Here is a 16,059-nt window from a genome sequence, read left to right on the forward strand (position 1 = left end):
AGAGGTTAACAAAGAACCAACGGGAGCCCGAAAGCGGTGTCGAACCGGAGTACCAACGAACACATCTGAACCCGATGGCGGAAAGAAAACATAATAACAATGGAGTTGATGTCCATGCAGGAATATCACTGAGAGGAAGAGACAATTTACCTCGCGACTCAAGAGATTTCTTTGAAGAAAAAAGACTTGCACACATTCGGACCCAACACTACATGGCATGTGTATCTACAGCCAAACATGCCATCGAACATATAAGTATACACATATATATATATATCTATAAACACACACACACAGACACACACACACACGGACACAGTTTGTGAAAGGGATCACATATTTAATTTGAATTCAAGGCCATTGACTGAGTAGCCACATTCTCATCTTGCTACTGTTACAGAACCTTGTCTCGGGATATGCACACATGACAAGAGGCTAATGTTGAATACATTTGGATAATCTCCTGTTGGATAAGGCACAATTGCATCACATGATATGGGCAAGTCAATGTTTGTTTGGTATGTCAAAAGAAAGTGCAAGAGACAAGTTCCAAATGTCCTTTTGGAAGCTCAAGAGACATCCTATTTGCCACAGAAAACACTTCACTCTGGTGTCAGTGCCAATTTGGACATAGTTGAAAACTAATATACCACAGACATTACTGAAGCGGCATACTGCAATAGTAGTGGTCATTGTTTAGATACGAAGGAACACATTTCAGTTTTTGCCCATTCTTGTGTTTCATAATATGCTAGACATTTAAGATAAAAAAATGCTAATATTCCCCAACTTTAAGCACATATTTTGTGCTCCTCAAAAATGCTTTACAAGTAACTGGCTCATACTACTATCTACACAACTCATGTAAAGCAATTAAACCTTGTAAATAAATAGGACTCTAGGTCCTTCAAGATTCAAATGGAGTAGGGACTTGACAACTCTCCAGAAATAAATTTAACACACCCACTTTTCTTTCAGAACATTCTGGTGATCAAAGTCAGTAAAATTCCTCCTACAGAGATCCCCTTCATTACATATCCATTTTATTCATACAAACCTCACTCCTGCATATCTTATGTGACAAATCTAGAAACTGCACTGTCATCAGGCTCATGCAGGCAGCAGTGCCAAAAGCACAAGATGCACTCTCCCATTCGGCTTGAAACCTTGGTGTTGACGTCCAAGCACATTGCACCGGGCAATTTAATGGATTTCAGCATGATCCTGATAGATAGAAGGGCCAGGAAAGCAGAAATTTCAAAACTTTGGTCCAACAATGTCACATATCATCACAGGTGCAGAAGAAGGTCCGGTCCTTGGTGATAGCCTATTACCATTGGTCAACAACTTGTGATATATAACCCAACAACCAAATTACCTCTTTAGTCCTATGTCAAAAGATATCACATCCAGCATTTGATGGCAGTCTACATAATCTGCATTATTTTACAGTATAAAGCACTGTACAACATGGAACCACATCCGCGCTGTGAGTGTGGTGCCAACGTGCAGTCTTTTAGGTCCTATAAAGTAAGAAATGATTTCAAAGTTTAGTTGAGAGTGGTCTGAGAACAGCTTCCAACATTACTGGTGCTCTGTAAATCATGGGAGTTAACTTGAGTTTTGTATTGGCAGCTCCTTTTTGGATCCAGTCCAGGAATGCTGAATGTCATAGCTCACTTGAAATTCAACTTGAGCTTCACATGGTGAACAGGCAAGGAGGAAACGAAGTCTTGAAAGCAGGGGACCCAACAACTTTGACAATGTATGTTTGGGTCATTCTTTGGGTTTGGTGGTGCAAATCAATTACCAACGATCATAGGTTCATGGGTTCGTCTTCCTCCATTGGCTCATCCTGAGATTTGCTGTGGAAGAAAATAGATTTCTGTTTGTATTTACAGTCAACTGTTCACTTGGATAATATATAGTGGAATTATGGTTTACAGAGCTTTCAGAACAGAAGACTAACATTGTAGCATTAATTAAAAAAAAAAAACGGTGTCCTTGTGGGATAGTGGTGATAGAGAGTCGAAAGTACAGCAGCTGTTAATGTGATGCATAATTGCAGAGAGGTCACTTTAGAGGCTTTAGTATGATTCTTTGTGTTGGAGAGCGGTGAGTTTAAAGTTTCCCTGTAGCAGGCTGTACTTGAGTTCAAAACACACAAGATGATGGACGGAAGGTTGCAAAATGGCAAAACATTCACCCCCAGTCACGGATCTGGGTTTATTCCATCGTTATTTTGCTCACCAAGCCACCCCAGTTCAGACATGGCCATATGCAAATCAGTCTTGACCCTGTGCCTCATGGGAACAGTACAGACCGAACCACCAAGCCATGTCTTCCCTGGACCGGAATCAAGAATTCTAGGACCGGTTTCTGGCTATCAACTGTCTTCAGCCAGGATAGCTTGACCCCAGTGGCTTAGTGACCACGGGACCCACGTCTGGGCATACCCTTCCCACATAGGGTGAACAGCACCAGACAGAACCGCCAAGTCATGTCTTCCCTGGACCGGAGTGGGACGGGTATGCTCAGACGTGAGTCCCGTGCTCTCCACACCACTGGAGTCAAGCTATCCTGGCTGATGACGGCTGATAGCCAGAAACCGGTCCTAGGATGCTTGATTCCGGTCCAGGGAAGACATGGCTTGGCAGTACGGGCTGGACTGTTCCCATGAGGCACAGGGTCAAGTCTGATTTGCATATGGCCATGTCTGAACTGGGGTGGTGCGGAGTGCAAAAAAAAACGATGGATTTAGGCCCAGATCGCTGTACTGGGGTGAATGTATGACATTGTTCTGCATTCTGTCCATCAACTGTTGTTTTGGTACTTGAGTTCAGCCTGACATCAGTCATGGGGTCATTATTCCATTAAGCTGAGCAGTCAGGGGTCATTATTCCATTAAGCTGAGCAGGAGCTTGAGGGATAGAACTAAAATAATATGGTTTCCTTGTTGTGAAGCTTACCGAATCCACCAACTTGCATTACTAAATTCTTCAATGCTGAAATTCTCAGGTATAACATGCTTAGATTAGAAATTTAGGGCCAGATGTACAACCAATGTGATTTCAGACTTGCAAATTGCGAGTCGCAATTTGAGAGTCGCAAATCACAATGTACAACAGTGTCTGAGACACTGTTTGCGATTCCCAATGGGGTCCCAAATTGCATGCCTCATGAATATTAATGAGGCACTTGCAATTTTTGACCCCAGTGGGAATGGCTGGCCCTCCCAGGTATGGTGGCCTGCTGGACTCAGCAGACCTCCAGGTCTGGGACTGCTTTTAAATAAAGCAGTTTTCTTTTTTAATGCAGCGAAAACGGGATGCATTTAAAAAAAAAAGTAAAATGAAACGTTTTTGTTTCATTTTTTTAAGGGCTGGTGGTGGTCCTTGGGACTACTGCCCGCCCCTAAAAAATATTTTCTCCTGCATTCGCAAAGAGGACGGGGTCCCATGGGGACCATTTCCCATTTGTGAGTGCTTTGCCACCCTCTTGAAGAGGGCGGTAAAATGCGAGTGTTTTGGGACTGCAATTGCGGTTGCAAAACATTCTTACATAGGCCTCTGACTCTCTACTAGGAAGGGACGCCTTAGAACGCCCCTTACTAATAGCGACTCAAAATTCCTCTTTAGCGCGTCGTACATGGCCCTATTAGATTTTGCATGCGAAAATGAGTCGCAAGCACATTTGCACCTGCAAAATAGGGTCATACATCTGGCACTTAGATCCGTCCCTGTAGTGAACATGTTCTATAAAAAAAATAATGCTGAATGTACCGTAATCACCCTTCCCTTTGTTTAAAAATACATACAGATTAATTAAGTAATTAAAATAGATCCTGTTATAACAGTATTATTTAAGATACTTATTGTGCCCATTCCAATCAGATCTTCTTGATAGTAAACAGTAATCATGAAAATACTGTCAATTTGTCAAACCTGTACCTTAGTGTTTGAAGTATGGCATACCAAAATGGTGTACAAGATGCCTGTTGTTGGTAAGGAAGTGGATGTTTTGGACGGATTGGAGACAGACATTGTGTCAGGTGTATTAAGAGAAGAGGTTTTGTGGGAGGTTTGGAGACAAAAAAGTGAATGTGCTTAAGGGCCAAGGTTAGGAATATGAAAATAACTCTGTTTGCAGTGATGTGGAGTTGTACTTAAAGGAGGCTGACATGCGTATAAGTGACACATTTGTATAGTATTTGAAAGAGTTAAGGATGAGACTTAGGAGAGGACCTGAATATTAGTCATTTGTTGATGACGAGTCTATTTGCTAGTCTTCACACAGTTAGACAAGAGCTAGTGTTCTAGCTACCATATTTATTGAATTTTATGGTGGCCTGTAGTTATAGCAATATTAAATAAACAGAACAGACATCTCGCTCCCCGAGTGCACATATCGGTGATTGAAGATGGTGGGTGGCATGATGATGTCAAACTGTATATAACAAAGTAGTCATGGCTTTTGAGGCTGAAGCTATGGAGGGTACCAGTATAATTGAATAGGCAGATGGCATAATCAGGAAGTACAGAGCCATCAATTGCTGAAGGACGAACAGGCAGTCGGTGATGTCAGTAATAAGGAAAGAGGACATAGAGGAAAAAAAGAAAATGTGGTTTGGTTGATCGAAAAGTCACCCTATTATAGTATTGAGTCATGGTGTGTGATGAATTTTGGGAAGAGAGGGCAATCGCGTAGTGGTCAATTAACTATTTAAATATTTTTACTATGAGAAGAATCGGGCAGAGAGGCAAGAAGGGTGTCAGAAAAGCATACACCAAACAGTGTGGACTGGATGATATTGTGGTCAAGCAGAGTAAGGCTAGAACAGGTCAAGCAGAATGAAGATAGAAGACAGCCACTTATAAAAACAAGCATTGGCATAGCCAATAGGTCTTGCCTTTGGGACCTTATAAGTGTTTAGCCATGCAACAGTTGATGTTGTTGCACCAAGGATATTGTGCTGGATAACTAAACACTTATAAGGCCAGTAAGGCGAGACCTATTGGCTATACCATGCTTATTTATTTGGCGACTTGTTTAACCATGTCTCACATAAATGGCAACAGGGGAAATATGTGTATTCTGCAAGAGCGGGCTGCAAAGGGTATTTTAATGCATGTCTTTACCCTGTCAGGGAAGGGGTCTCCTTCTGTGCCACATACTCAGAAGAACTGGCATACACATAGGCAGAAAATGTCATGCGATTCCGAAAACTGCTGAACAAACCATTTGTAAAGGAATTTGTTACTGTCTATGAATTTCTACAATATCAGGACATTTTGTGGGCAACTTTAGTTGATATTGCACACTGTGTAACGGGCATGCAAAATATCGAATTAATCCATCTTAAAAAGAACTATTTCTTAAGTCGAGAAAAATAAAAACAGACTATTGTTGAAATATAACACCAGAAACTGAATTACTTTGTGGCGTGTGAATAATATGCAATCCTGTCACAATACACATTGGGCAGTCGGCAAAGGTATCGATATAGATCTGGTGAGGAAGCTGTGGGTGAACCCGCTAACGCTATCCCAGATGGATGACCTCTCTGCTCCGTGAAGTTTAAATGTGTACCATAGAAGCAGGAAGGAGTCCAAGGAGCATCAGAATGGCCTCGAGAACTCTTGGATATACCTCTGTGATGGCCCAGAAACTCAGGCTGTGCTGCACCAAGTTGCTCCAAAGTCAAGCGACTTTCTGAGCAACATTGAAAGGCATGGCAACACCCTAGTGCCTACTCAGGAGTAAGAGTGGCAGGAAGGGGCTGAATCCTGTTTAGATTATTTTAATGTTTTTTTCTTCGACTTACCTGAGGATTTGGAGTGGTGCGACGATCGACCTGGGGCCAGATTCTGCACCAGGAACAGGGCAGAGACAGACCGTTGGACATTGACTGGTCCCCACAAGGGGTCTTCCATTGTTTGGTGGTGTAAAACTTTGTGATCCTGAATGGCCTTCGGATTCACTGTTGCTAAGTCCTTGCGGCTTTGGTTGTATGTCAATACAACGCGGGCTTTTACCCCGCATGCCATTACAACGCAGGGATTACAACGAAAGTCGTTACAACGACTTTCGCTGGAGGGCGCTGGATGGTGCAATAGTTTAATTTTCTATTCCAACTCCAGCCCACGTTGACAGTAGAGAAGGTGTTGGATAGAAAATTAAACTATTCCCTATCCAACAGCGCCCTCCAGCGAAAGTCGTTGTAACGACTTTTGTTGTAATCCCCGCGTTGTAATGGCAGTGCGGGGTAATCCCCGCGTTGTTATGGCTGTTCTCCTGTGGCTTTAGAGTCGTGGGCTGACCCCAGGCAAACTTGATGTGGATCTGTCGCAGACATTTACTCGCAACAGTCCTTGCAAGGTTTAAATACTGTTGTCTTTAGGGGTGAAATTTCCCTTGCACATTGGATTTAGAATGTTCAGGTAAACAGATCTTGAAAGAGAAGAGAGTAGCTCTGGATCAGAGTCTGGTGGCGAGGAAAGAAACTGGCCTCATCCAACATATTAGAAGTAGATGCCATTAGGTTGAGCTCTTGCCGCCATTTCAATTGCTTTTACAATTGTTACTGCACTCATTTGGTGTAAATGAACAGTCAGTATCACTAATTTAGAAGGTTTCACAAGTTCTGCTAACACCAATATCTGAATTACTGGCCTACTGAGATTACACCCTCTGGCTAGCTGTGTGTTTAATAGATGTACTTAAGCAAGAAGGAAAACAAAATGTTTTCCTTCAAACAGCGGCAACAAAGACACAAACTAACAACAGAATGCAGGAACAGAACCCCTTTCATGCAATCAACACAGATAAACTGTGCCATCAAACCACACCAAGAAAAACACGCGCAGGTGCAACAGCAATTGCTGGAAAGCCTGGGGGAATTTAAAAGGTGTGGAATCTATATAGTGGGCTGTTAAAGTATATTAATTAATCAAAGCGTCAGTTCGCTTCGCGGATAACTTGCCAGAGCAGCCACGTGTTTCTCCAACTGTCGGTCACCAAAAACCCACGGACGACTTTAAATACATGACGATCAAGGTGAATTGATACAGAGTTGGAATGGAATATGCACACCCGCGTGGCAAAGAACACTAGTCCTTGTCAAGCAGCTGCCCGAATATGGACAGAGTTACTGGAGATTGAATGCATATGCAAATACCTGTGTGCTTTCTTTTTTTTTAATCAAATACATGTTATTTAATTCTTTAATCTGAGGTTAAACTAAAAACAGACAGAATGCAGGACACTGCATTTATGTCGCGTTCACCACTCCTGGCGAGTCTTTGAAGTGCTTTACGATGACGATGTGTCTGGGGTAGTAAGCGCTATATACATTCAATTACAATTACTAATATGCTACAGGGGAACCCAACATTAGTTGTTAAATCCAGTGGTTAATTTGGGTACCGGAATCAGTATCGTCCTGTCCATGAAAAAATGCCATGTATTAACTAGTTTCTTTGTCGTAGATTCAATTAATAATGTGAGTAAAAGCTGTGTTTTTATCACAACCGGGAGGACTCTGTATAGATGCTGCACTGTCTTCGTGGGCTGGGGTCTCAAGTACTCATGGGTCAAGGACAGCATAAGATAAAATATGTAATTGTTTTGATATTGGCAATTATGAAAATATTTTGAAAGTGTGGTTCTAAGAATAAGCTCCCTGTAAAATAACTGCAGGTGTGCATCCCTCTGCTCTTCACTCTAAAAACGGGTTGCCACTTGCCATCTTTCCCAGATTTCGGTTTCCACGTTTACATGACGTGACATTTTCTGCCCGTTACAGGCACACTGCGCCAAAACGTGTATGACAAATTTCATCCGTCATGTGTCGATTATTTCTGAGACGGAGATCATCGGAGAGGCTGCTCCCTCTCTCTCTCTCTCCCCCTCAGCCATCTCTGTTGCAAAGAATGATAAAATTCAGCCTAGCAAACATGCTGCAATACTGGCATCTAGCGGAGTACACATGCTATCGAGTACATGTAAAAGAGCATTTATTCTTGCTGTGGGTGACAAATGTTAAAGCGACGTAAAGAAGCAGCATGCTGGCTTTCAAGGGGGCGGTGTGGGCTTAGGGCCTCAAGGTTGGGAGGGATGTTTATCATTCTAACAGGGCTACAAGCTATGCCGGCACGTTCTTGACTGAAGCCTCGTGCTCAAAGTAAAAAAAACAAGCGTGTGCGCCTCGCGCTAAAAGTTAAAAAAAAAGTGTGGGCAAAAGTGAAAGCGTTTACCTTACGGGAGCATGCAGCACCAGGAGCGATAATTGCTAACACATGGCGCCAAAGCTTGCTCCCGCAAGGGAATCGCCAAACGTGCACGCGTTGCCATTGAAAGCAATGCAACGCGTGCACGTTTTTAGAGCGCAAAGTGAATCCATTCCAAAAGGTATTTTTCCTATGCAGCGTACGCGCGCTGCATAGCCGAGATCTAATGAATAATAATGAAACTGGACAACCACAATGGCTGTTTTGATGTAGTGCATTTTTCTCCAAGCACAGACTGAGTTGATGGTAGATAAACATCTCAATGGTTGTGCAGAAGAATGGAAGGAGCCAGGTCGTGTAAGAGTTGAGAAGTCAGCTAATAGCTTTTTGGGTCAGAAAGGATAGTCGTGGTTTCAAAGTAAAGAGGTTCACTGCCAGTAAAAAAGAATGCGTAGAAGGCATGAATAAATAGTGGAGCTTCAGAGTGGTAATGATTAGGCTGGTTTGGTAGCAAAGGTATTTGATTGGGCACAGAAAAGTTTATCTTAGTCAAAAAGGTAGGAAGACTCTTCAGAGGAGGTTAGACAGAAGTCCAAGGGAGAGAGAGAGATGAAGAATTGGGTATGGATATTAAGGGAATCGGGCAAGAATTAGTATGGTAGAAAGAAGGTAAGAAGGGTGCATATGGAGGTCTTTATTTAGGTTTTCTTGTTTTCAGGCATTTGATAAAAGACTGGCCATGCTCCAAAGGGAAACCTAGGGGACTATTATGATGGTGGGAGGACTTTGTCCGCCCGCTATCGCCCCGGGAAATGGGACCGCACGCTAAGGGTGTGGCGGTCCCACATGGGCAATTAGGATGCGCCTGCCACACTGGCGGGCGCATCCCACAATTTTTGCATTGCGGCGGGCGGTGCTGTCAGCAGCACCCACTGCAATTCAAAAAAGGAATTTGTGCATTTGCATGCACAACGTGGCAGGCACAGCTTGGTGCTTGTCACGTCGTCCATGCAAATGCAGGGGGGTGCCATAGGTACCCCCCATGTGGCCCCCCACTCCCAAAATCCTGGGGGCACGCAATAGGCCCCCAACTCAGGAAGCTGCTTGCCATTCTATGGCGGCAACACCGCCACGGAAAGGCTGCTTCCCGCTGGCATCGTATTATGGCTGGCGGTGTCTAGCAGACACCGCCACCAGATGCAACCCTTTTCCGCCCAGTCGACCCGTCGACTGGGCGGAAAAGCGGTGGACAGCCTTCCCGTCCGCCGCGGTCCCCCCGCCATCATAATATGGTGGGAGGAAATGGGAGGCTGGCGGGGGATTGTGTAGTGCAGATCGCCACTGCCAAGCGGGCGGTGGCGATCCGCCCTACATCATAATAGACCCCCTAGTGTTTCAATGAGAACAAGTGTAATTAAAAAGAGGACCTCCAACATAAAGTATTATATATAAACATGTATGTACATATGGTGTATGGTTGGAAACTGGCTTTATTTTTACATTACACATATTCATTATCTGAGGGTAAGAAACATGCGATTTGCCCAGGCCCACATGTTCTTTATATGGTGAATTAGATTAAAAAACATCCCTACATGTTCCATGGGTAGGGGAGCAAGATGACATATTGGCCCTTATCAATAACAAGGTTGTAAAGCCAATGTCTAGGATTACTGACTGACTTAAACAGGTGCAAGGTTTGAAAAGAGAGCTAGGGAAAGTTTAGAGCATTAAATAATGTTGCTATGAGAGGATCCTGGAGAAGCATACATGGAATCACATGGTGAAAGGTGGTGGTGATCTAACAACATGAATTCGTTTTAAAGGGATGATATAAATGAGGAAATAAATATTACAAGCAGAGAAAAGGGCATTTTAGAATGATTTGAAGGATGCTGGAATCATGGGTTAGGTTAGGGTGGCACGAAAGCCCCTACATGTTCTTGGCAAGCTTACAATATGTCTCACAATAGACAACACATGCACTATCTTGTAGGCTTGGCCTAAAAACGAAATAATGGATGAAAAACTACTCAAGAACTGAAGTCTGATGGTCAGAAAGGAGCCATTTTGCTGCTTTGCAGGAACTGAGCTAGATGAGTGTCTGCAAGTAATGAGGCCATTGCAAATTCAGTCACTGTTCCAAGCACCCGTATTGTGGTCTAGGGACGTTTTTTCATCACAAGGCATTTGCAATTTGCAGAATTCTAATATTTTCATACTGCTGTATGCCAGTTTATCTGCTTTATATGCTCTGAGTGTTTTAATCTGTGACGCCAATTATAAAGTTTAGGCAAATTACAGCCTCTGGACACATGCATTGTTTTGTAACAGTGAGATTTATTTTGGACTAGTGCTGGGTCTTTCAAGTAGACCTTTAGAGTATCTCCTTTCATCACTGTTACCTTTGGACCTCTAGAATGCAGAATGACTTAGAAGATCTGGTTTACCTGTTCTCTGAGACATTTCTCTGATTAACGCCTACGGACAGCGATGCCAGAGCAGTAACAGTCTCCACCTCATCATTGTCATGATTCTGGGCATCAAGGAAAGCATATCCCACTTTAGAGGCAAAACGCTGAACAGAGCGCCAATATTTACCTGCAAAAAGACATGAAATGGAAGAGTGGATTAAAACTTGAACAGCATGAGTGCTACACACTTGCCACCAGAGGAAAATGCTTCAAAATGACCTAGTGAACACTCGGACCCTCGCAATTGCTCAGGACAAATGTCCACAACCCAGACAAATGGCCCGAGTCAGAACAAGTAACAAAGAAAGTAGAGAGGGGATGAACCTGACATCCAGGCAGACTGTACCTGCATTTTGACAGTGGAGCACATGCTATGAATTAAGAAGAGAACTAGACACAACCCACTACTGAGTAGGGCTCCAACTCATCCTGACAAAAGACAGCACCTATAAAAAGTATTGCATGCTAATTAGTTACTTCTATTTCAACACCCAGAATATATCTTTGGATCTGACGCAACTCCCTAGACCCAAGAGATTTTTCAGAGCAACGTTATCCTTCATCATTATATGAGTTTATATTTTTCAGGCATTTGTAATGTATGAGTAACTAAATGTAACCATGTTACTTTACCAATCTATTCAAATGTTTACTCTAGACACCTATCAGTTAACACTTTAGCTTTTCAATATTTAATACAAGTTCCTGGGGAAATGTGGAAGGCACAATTTCAAATCCAATGTTTTAAGCATTTGTTGTATTTTACATTGTTTTTGTCATTTTCTAACATAATTAACATATTTAATGGTCACAATTATCTAGCACTGAGCTGTCATTTTTTATATTGTTTTATCATGCATTAAATGTTACACATCGCATTAGTAACTTAAGGACATGCAATGAAGTGTAAAAGAAATTCATAGGGCCAGATGTATCAAAGGGTTTTACCCATTCTGTGTATATGGGAAAATGTGTTCATACATATGGCCCATAGATTCATGATCCAGGCCTACAGCCAACAAACGGATGCAGTACGCGTTTCACTTGATCCTTATGCTTCATTCCTCAACCATCTTCATCTTTTAAAACATTTGTTTGTGACCGTTTGTTTTCTTTAAAGCTTCAGAACAAGAAGGACAAACAGATTTTTTGTGCAACTAACCCTAATCGATGGCACTACTGCATATGTAGTAAAGTCCACATCTTTTCAGAGCAGCCAAGGGTTTTTTCCAGAGGCCAGGACCCGAGTCTCCAGTGTGTCCTTGGCTCCTAAGGGTTTCCCATGCTTGCAGCCTCACTCAGCCAGACTTTAAACTCTTTCCACAGTCGGGGACAAGTTGGCTACTTAAAACAAGCACCAGAGCCAATTGTAAAGCCACTAAGCCTCTATTAGTCTCTGGTATTAATTGAATTAAAATCTGAGCAGCATTTGTGACTAATTTTCAGGGATAGAGTTTGTCGCCGAAGCATCCTTTTGAAGCTGATGTATTCCAGATTTAAAATTGTATTCAAAGTTATTTCTTAAATCCATCTTGTTGACCTGCCACCCCCGCCCATACCACGAGAAATGGAACAATGTTGGTCTCATTCCCCGACAAGAAAGGGAACTCACTCTGGACTTGGATGACTCGTTCCAAGGAGCGAATTGCATTCATGTTGGGTCGTTGCCGGAGAATCTCTTCTGGGAATGGATCCAACTGCAAAGACAAGTAACACAGAGCAAGTTATGAGTCCAGAAACGTGGGGGAGGGTGTTAAGACTCTTGAAGAGCCAAACGCAAGCACACAAACCAAAGTGATATCTCCAGCACAACATAGTAAGCCTATACAAAGTATGGTGTGTTGTCTTCGAATTAGAAAGTAGAGATGGGTAGGCAGCAGTATGGCAAAAAGAAGCTGTCTCATAGTCAGGAGAAGGCGTTGTCTACTTATTCTTAAGTAGTAACCAGTAGAAAGTGACGAAGGACTATGGAAAAAGAAATGTTGGTTTCTGAAGTGCTGAATTACCCAATATAGAGAGATGGCATAGTCTAATAAGTAGGTATTAGATCAAGTTCACTTTTCACATCCGGGTTAAACTTTAGGATAGTACAAGAATTGCTAGTGTAGTAACCAAAGTCTGACAGTGCTGTGACCTTTCTATAGCCACCTTTACTGTTGTGCATTAGTTATTTCTTCTAATTGAAAGATTCTTTCAGGTGGCTTATCACAGCATCCTGCAACCCAGTTGAGCCTCCACCCACCAGTGTAATCCACCCTAGCCTAAGCAGCACGAACAGACGCTTACAGCCATTTCTAAACCCTTTCGAGATTATTGTCACTGAGCAGATGCTGAAAACCCACAGCACACTCAGAGCTTTCCATAACAGTTGTAATATGCTGAAAGCTTGACAGTTATATTTCTATTGCTTTGTAAAGAAAGGGTTGTTGCTAGGAAGTCCCTCGAGTGATATTTCACGTTGAGCATTCTAGCCAAGAGATCACAGAAGTGCCTCTCAACAAAACCAGCCTTTTGTACTCGCTATGTTTAGTTTCCTGGCCCCCAGTTGAAATATGAAACATCTTACCTCTTTGCCTAGCAGTGCAGACACACATGACTCAGAAGCATCACAGATTGCAGTCAGATCATGTCCGCCCTCTAGAGCCAGGACAACACCACCACCTGCCAAAGACATGAGCTGCTTCGTCATGTATCCAAAACCTAGCACATGGGAAACAGAGAAAATAAATCAGATAAGGGGACAACTTACAGCTTGTTACTCGAGGCACAGTGTCACATTAGCAAGAAATATAGAATTATAGATGGGTAGCAGCTAATTACGGGAATGTTTTTCACTGAGGGGGTTCTGAGTGATGTTATAGACAATGAAAGTGAAGCTCGAGTTATTTATGTCACTCAGAGCCCTGTGCTACCGGGGCCATAGAACTCAAGCCATACCGCACTGACAGTGGCGGCTATTGCAGGTAAGAACGGTGTAGCAGTGGGGCGAGGGTCGACAGGTGATGACGTGGGAAAATAAAATTGAAAAAAGAAAAACACTTGCCTTGCGCTTCCTGAGGAAAGGCAAGGTAAGTGTTTGTCTTTTTTAAAATGTTATTTTCCCTCAACGTTGTCTGTCGATTTCACCCCCATACCGCCCCACCCCATCGCTTTTACCTGCACCGGCCGTGACTGCGCACTTATGAGAACTAGGTAGGTAGTAACCGGCCTCGGGTTGCTTGTTGTTTCTTCTGAGGAGGTGTCGTCTGGCAGTTCAGGACAGACTGTTCCCATGAGGAGCAGTGTCAAACTGATTTACGTAATGCGGATCTTTGTCTAGAGTGGCATGGTAAGAAAACAAGCATGGGAATTTAAATGCAGCATATGCAATTGCCAGTGGCTGAGATTAATTTAATCTATCACATTATTGTTGTTGCAAGAAGACATGAACGGGCTGAGAAGCTACACTTGAGTTCTGAAGGTGCGGTCATTTGTAGTGTCAGGAATCGGATAGAGTGGAAGGTATGAGGAGAAAAATAAGGAGTCTTCTTCTGGCGCAGAGCATACTTGGTAGTAGCCAGCTCAGGGTATGCACTTATTTTAGAAGAGAACAAACTTTCTGTCCTTCTTCAGGAGAAGATTTGATGTGTAAAACCTATTTTTATTCTTTCGCTTGGAAATTAGCAATGTTTTGGTTGAGAATATAGCACAAAGTCAACCAAATTGTTTCCCAAACTCTAGAAGTCACCACATTATTTGGTCAGCTGCCATTGCACATTTGTTGAGAGGGTTTATATCATATGTTTTTAATTAAAGTAACACTACTTATATTATCTCAGTTTATTACTATTGCATGTGTCCGCGTGCAAGAGCTGGAATGGTTGCCTTCTCCGACCATGACACTGGAAGCAAAAAGCAAAACAAGCAGACAAGTGTGACCAAAACAATCAGTATAAAACTCTAGCTCTCCTGTAATTTCCTACAATTAATAGCCCATGTTAGCCATCAAACTTCAGCTTTTATGATTTTATATGTTTGTGGACAAACAGATATTACTTACGTTTAAAACATGGTCAACCGCATGTGGTACGACAAAGGCTTATTACCTCTGCGTCCCTTCAGCTCCTTCGTTTCTCACAAATGAGTTTTCTTTGCTCCCAACCATACCTCCCCTTCCAAAAATAAAACGCTCCTCCCACCCTCTCACCTCCTGTTCTTTTTTGCCTCTTGCAGACTTGCCTCTGTTTCCCTTAAGACAAGGTCTACGGGGACATCGCTTTTCATTTTGTCATTCTGTTTGGTAGGAAGGGAGTCTTGAGTTCTTTGGCGGCGTGGGGTGGTCGTGAAAAAGTTTCCCAGCAAGGCAGTGTATCTCTAAGTCTTCAGTGCAGCGGTGAATGGATACTTTTGTCGGCCATCCTTTTCTGCTGGGGCTGTACTTCCAGTGCAGACGCTTTGCGGGGCAGAGCTCAACTCCGTGAAGCAGCACTTATGGTGGTTCATGACAGAGGCGGTAGGGGCCTGAATTGGGACCATATTTCTTAGTTTTGGTAGGGCATTTAACAGGTTTTTAATTGGTAGATATGTAGTGTGTGCTGGCCTCTCTCCATTGGTTAGGGCAGGGATAGTCAAAGAAACATTCATGCCCCCCCTCCCCCCTGTCAACAATGCCTTTAGTGAACAGAGAGGCCCATTTGTCAGGTGCATCCTTTGTGTGGTTTAGGTTCCTAATATAATTGGAGCAACAATATCGTTTATTAACTGAAACACAAGAGAAGGTTATGTACCACACACATCCTGAACTCATGTATTTAAAGTGCTCTCTAATTTAGTAATGAAGTAAAAGGAGGCAAAGTGAAATAAAATAATAGCCTTATAATCACACAATTTGGTAAAGTGGGGAAGCCGGAATTGATCCGAGGCTTTCTGGTTTCACATTATGCAATTGAGCCTCTAGATGAGTATCTCTTTCCTTCGTATGTTTTACATCAAAAGTTAATACTTTGTCTTTAATTCTTGGCGCATGAGTTTAGAGCGTGGGTGGCAGACAGAAGCCACGTGAAAGCTTGGTCAGTTGCCCACACCATGAATATGCTTCGCTTCACCCTACGTTCAAGTTACAACACCCCGACCCACACCCCGCTGGCAACAATGTGGCCCTCAAGAATGCCACGGACCATACTTTTTTCGCCCTTGGGTAATTTTTGCGAGTACCCATGAGTTAGGGCAAAGGTTTTGCTCCTAGTTTTATAGGGATTTCTCTTGTGGCTTCTTCATTCCATTTGCAACGATGGAGGGGAAAAGAACTTAGAAGAGGAGGCATCTGTGGTCCACTAATTCCTCCTCTCAAAGGGAGTGTTATCACTGACCTAAAAGGT

At 42.9% G+C, this 16,059-nt stretch overlaps 1 protein-coding gene across 3 annotated transcripts in view; it reads right to left on the reverse strand.

Moving 5' to 3' along the window:
- Positions 1 to 319: 319 nt before the first annotated feature.
- HDAC7 (histone deacetylase 7) overlaps positions 320 to 16,059 on the reverse strand; it is a 706,897-nt gene continuing 691,157 nt past the window's right edge. For all 3 annotated transcript variants that reach the window (XM_078686538.1, XM_078686533.1, XM_078686525.1), the window contains 4 exons: positions 13,269 to 13,402; positions 12,315 to 12,399; positions 10,679 to 10,829; positions 320 to 1,865 (listed from right to left, as the gene is read on the reverse strand). In XM_078686538.1, coding sequence (XP_078542664.1) covers positions 1,817 to 1,865; positions 10,679 to 10,829; positions 12,315 to 12,399; positions 13,269 to 13,402 — 419 coding nt within the window. In that variant the 3' untranslated portion in view covers positions 320 to 1,816. The remainder of the gene's footprint in view (positions 1,866 to 10,678; positions 10,830 to 12,314; positions 12,400 to 13,268; positions 13,403 to 16,059) is intronic.

Source organism: Lissotriton helveticus, chromosome 1_1, assembly GCF_964261635.1.
Source record: "Lissotriton helveticus chromosome 1_1, aLisHel1.1, whole genome shotgun sequence".
In the NCBI taxonomy this organism is placed as follows: domain Eukaryota; kingdom Metazoa; phylum Chordata; class Amphibia; order Caudata; family Salamandridae; genus Lissotriton; species Lissotriton helveticus.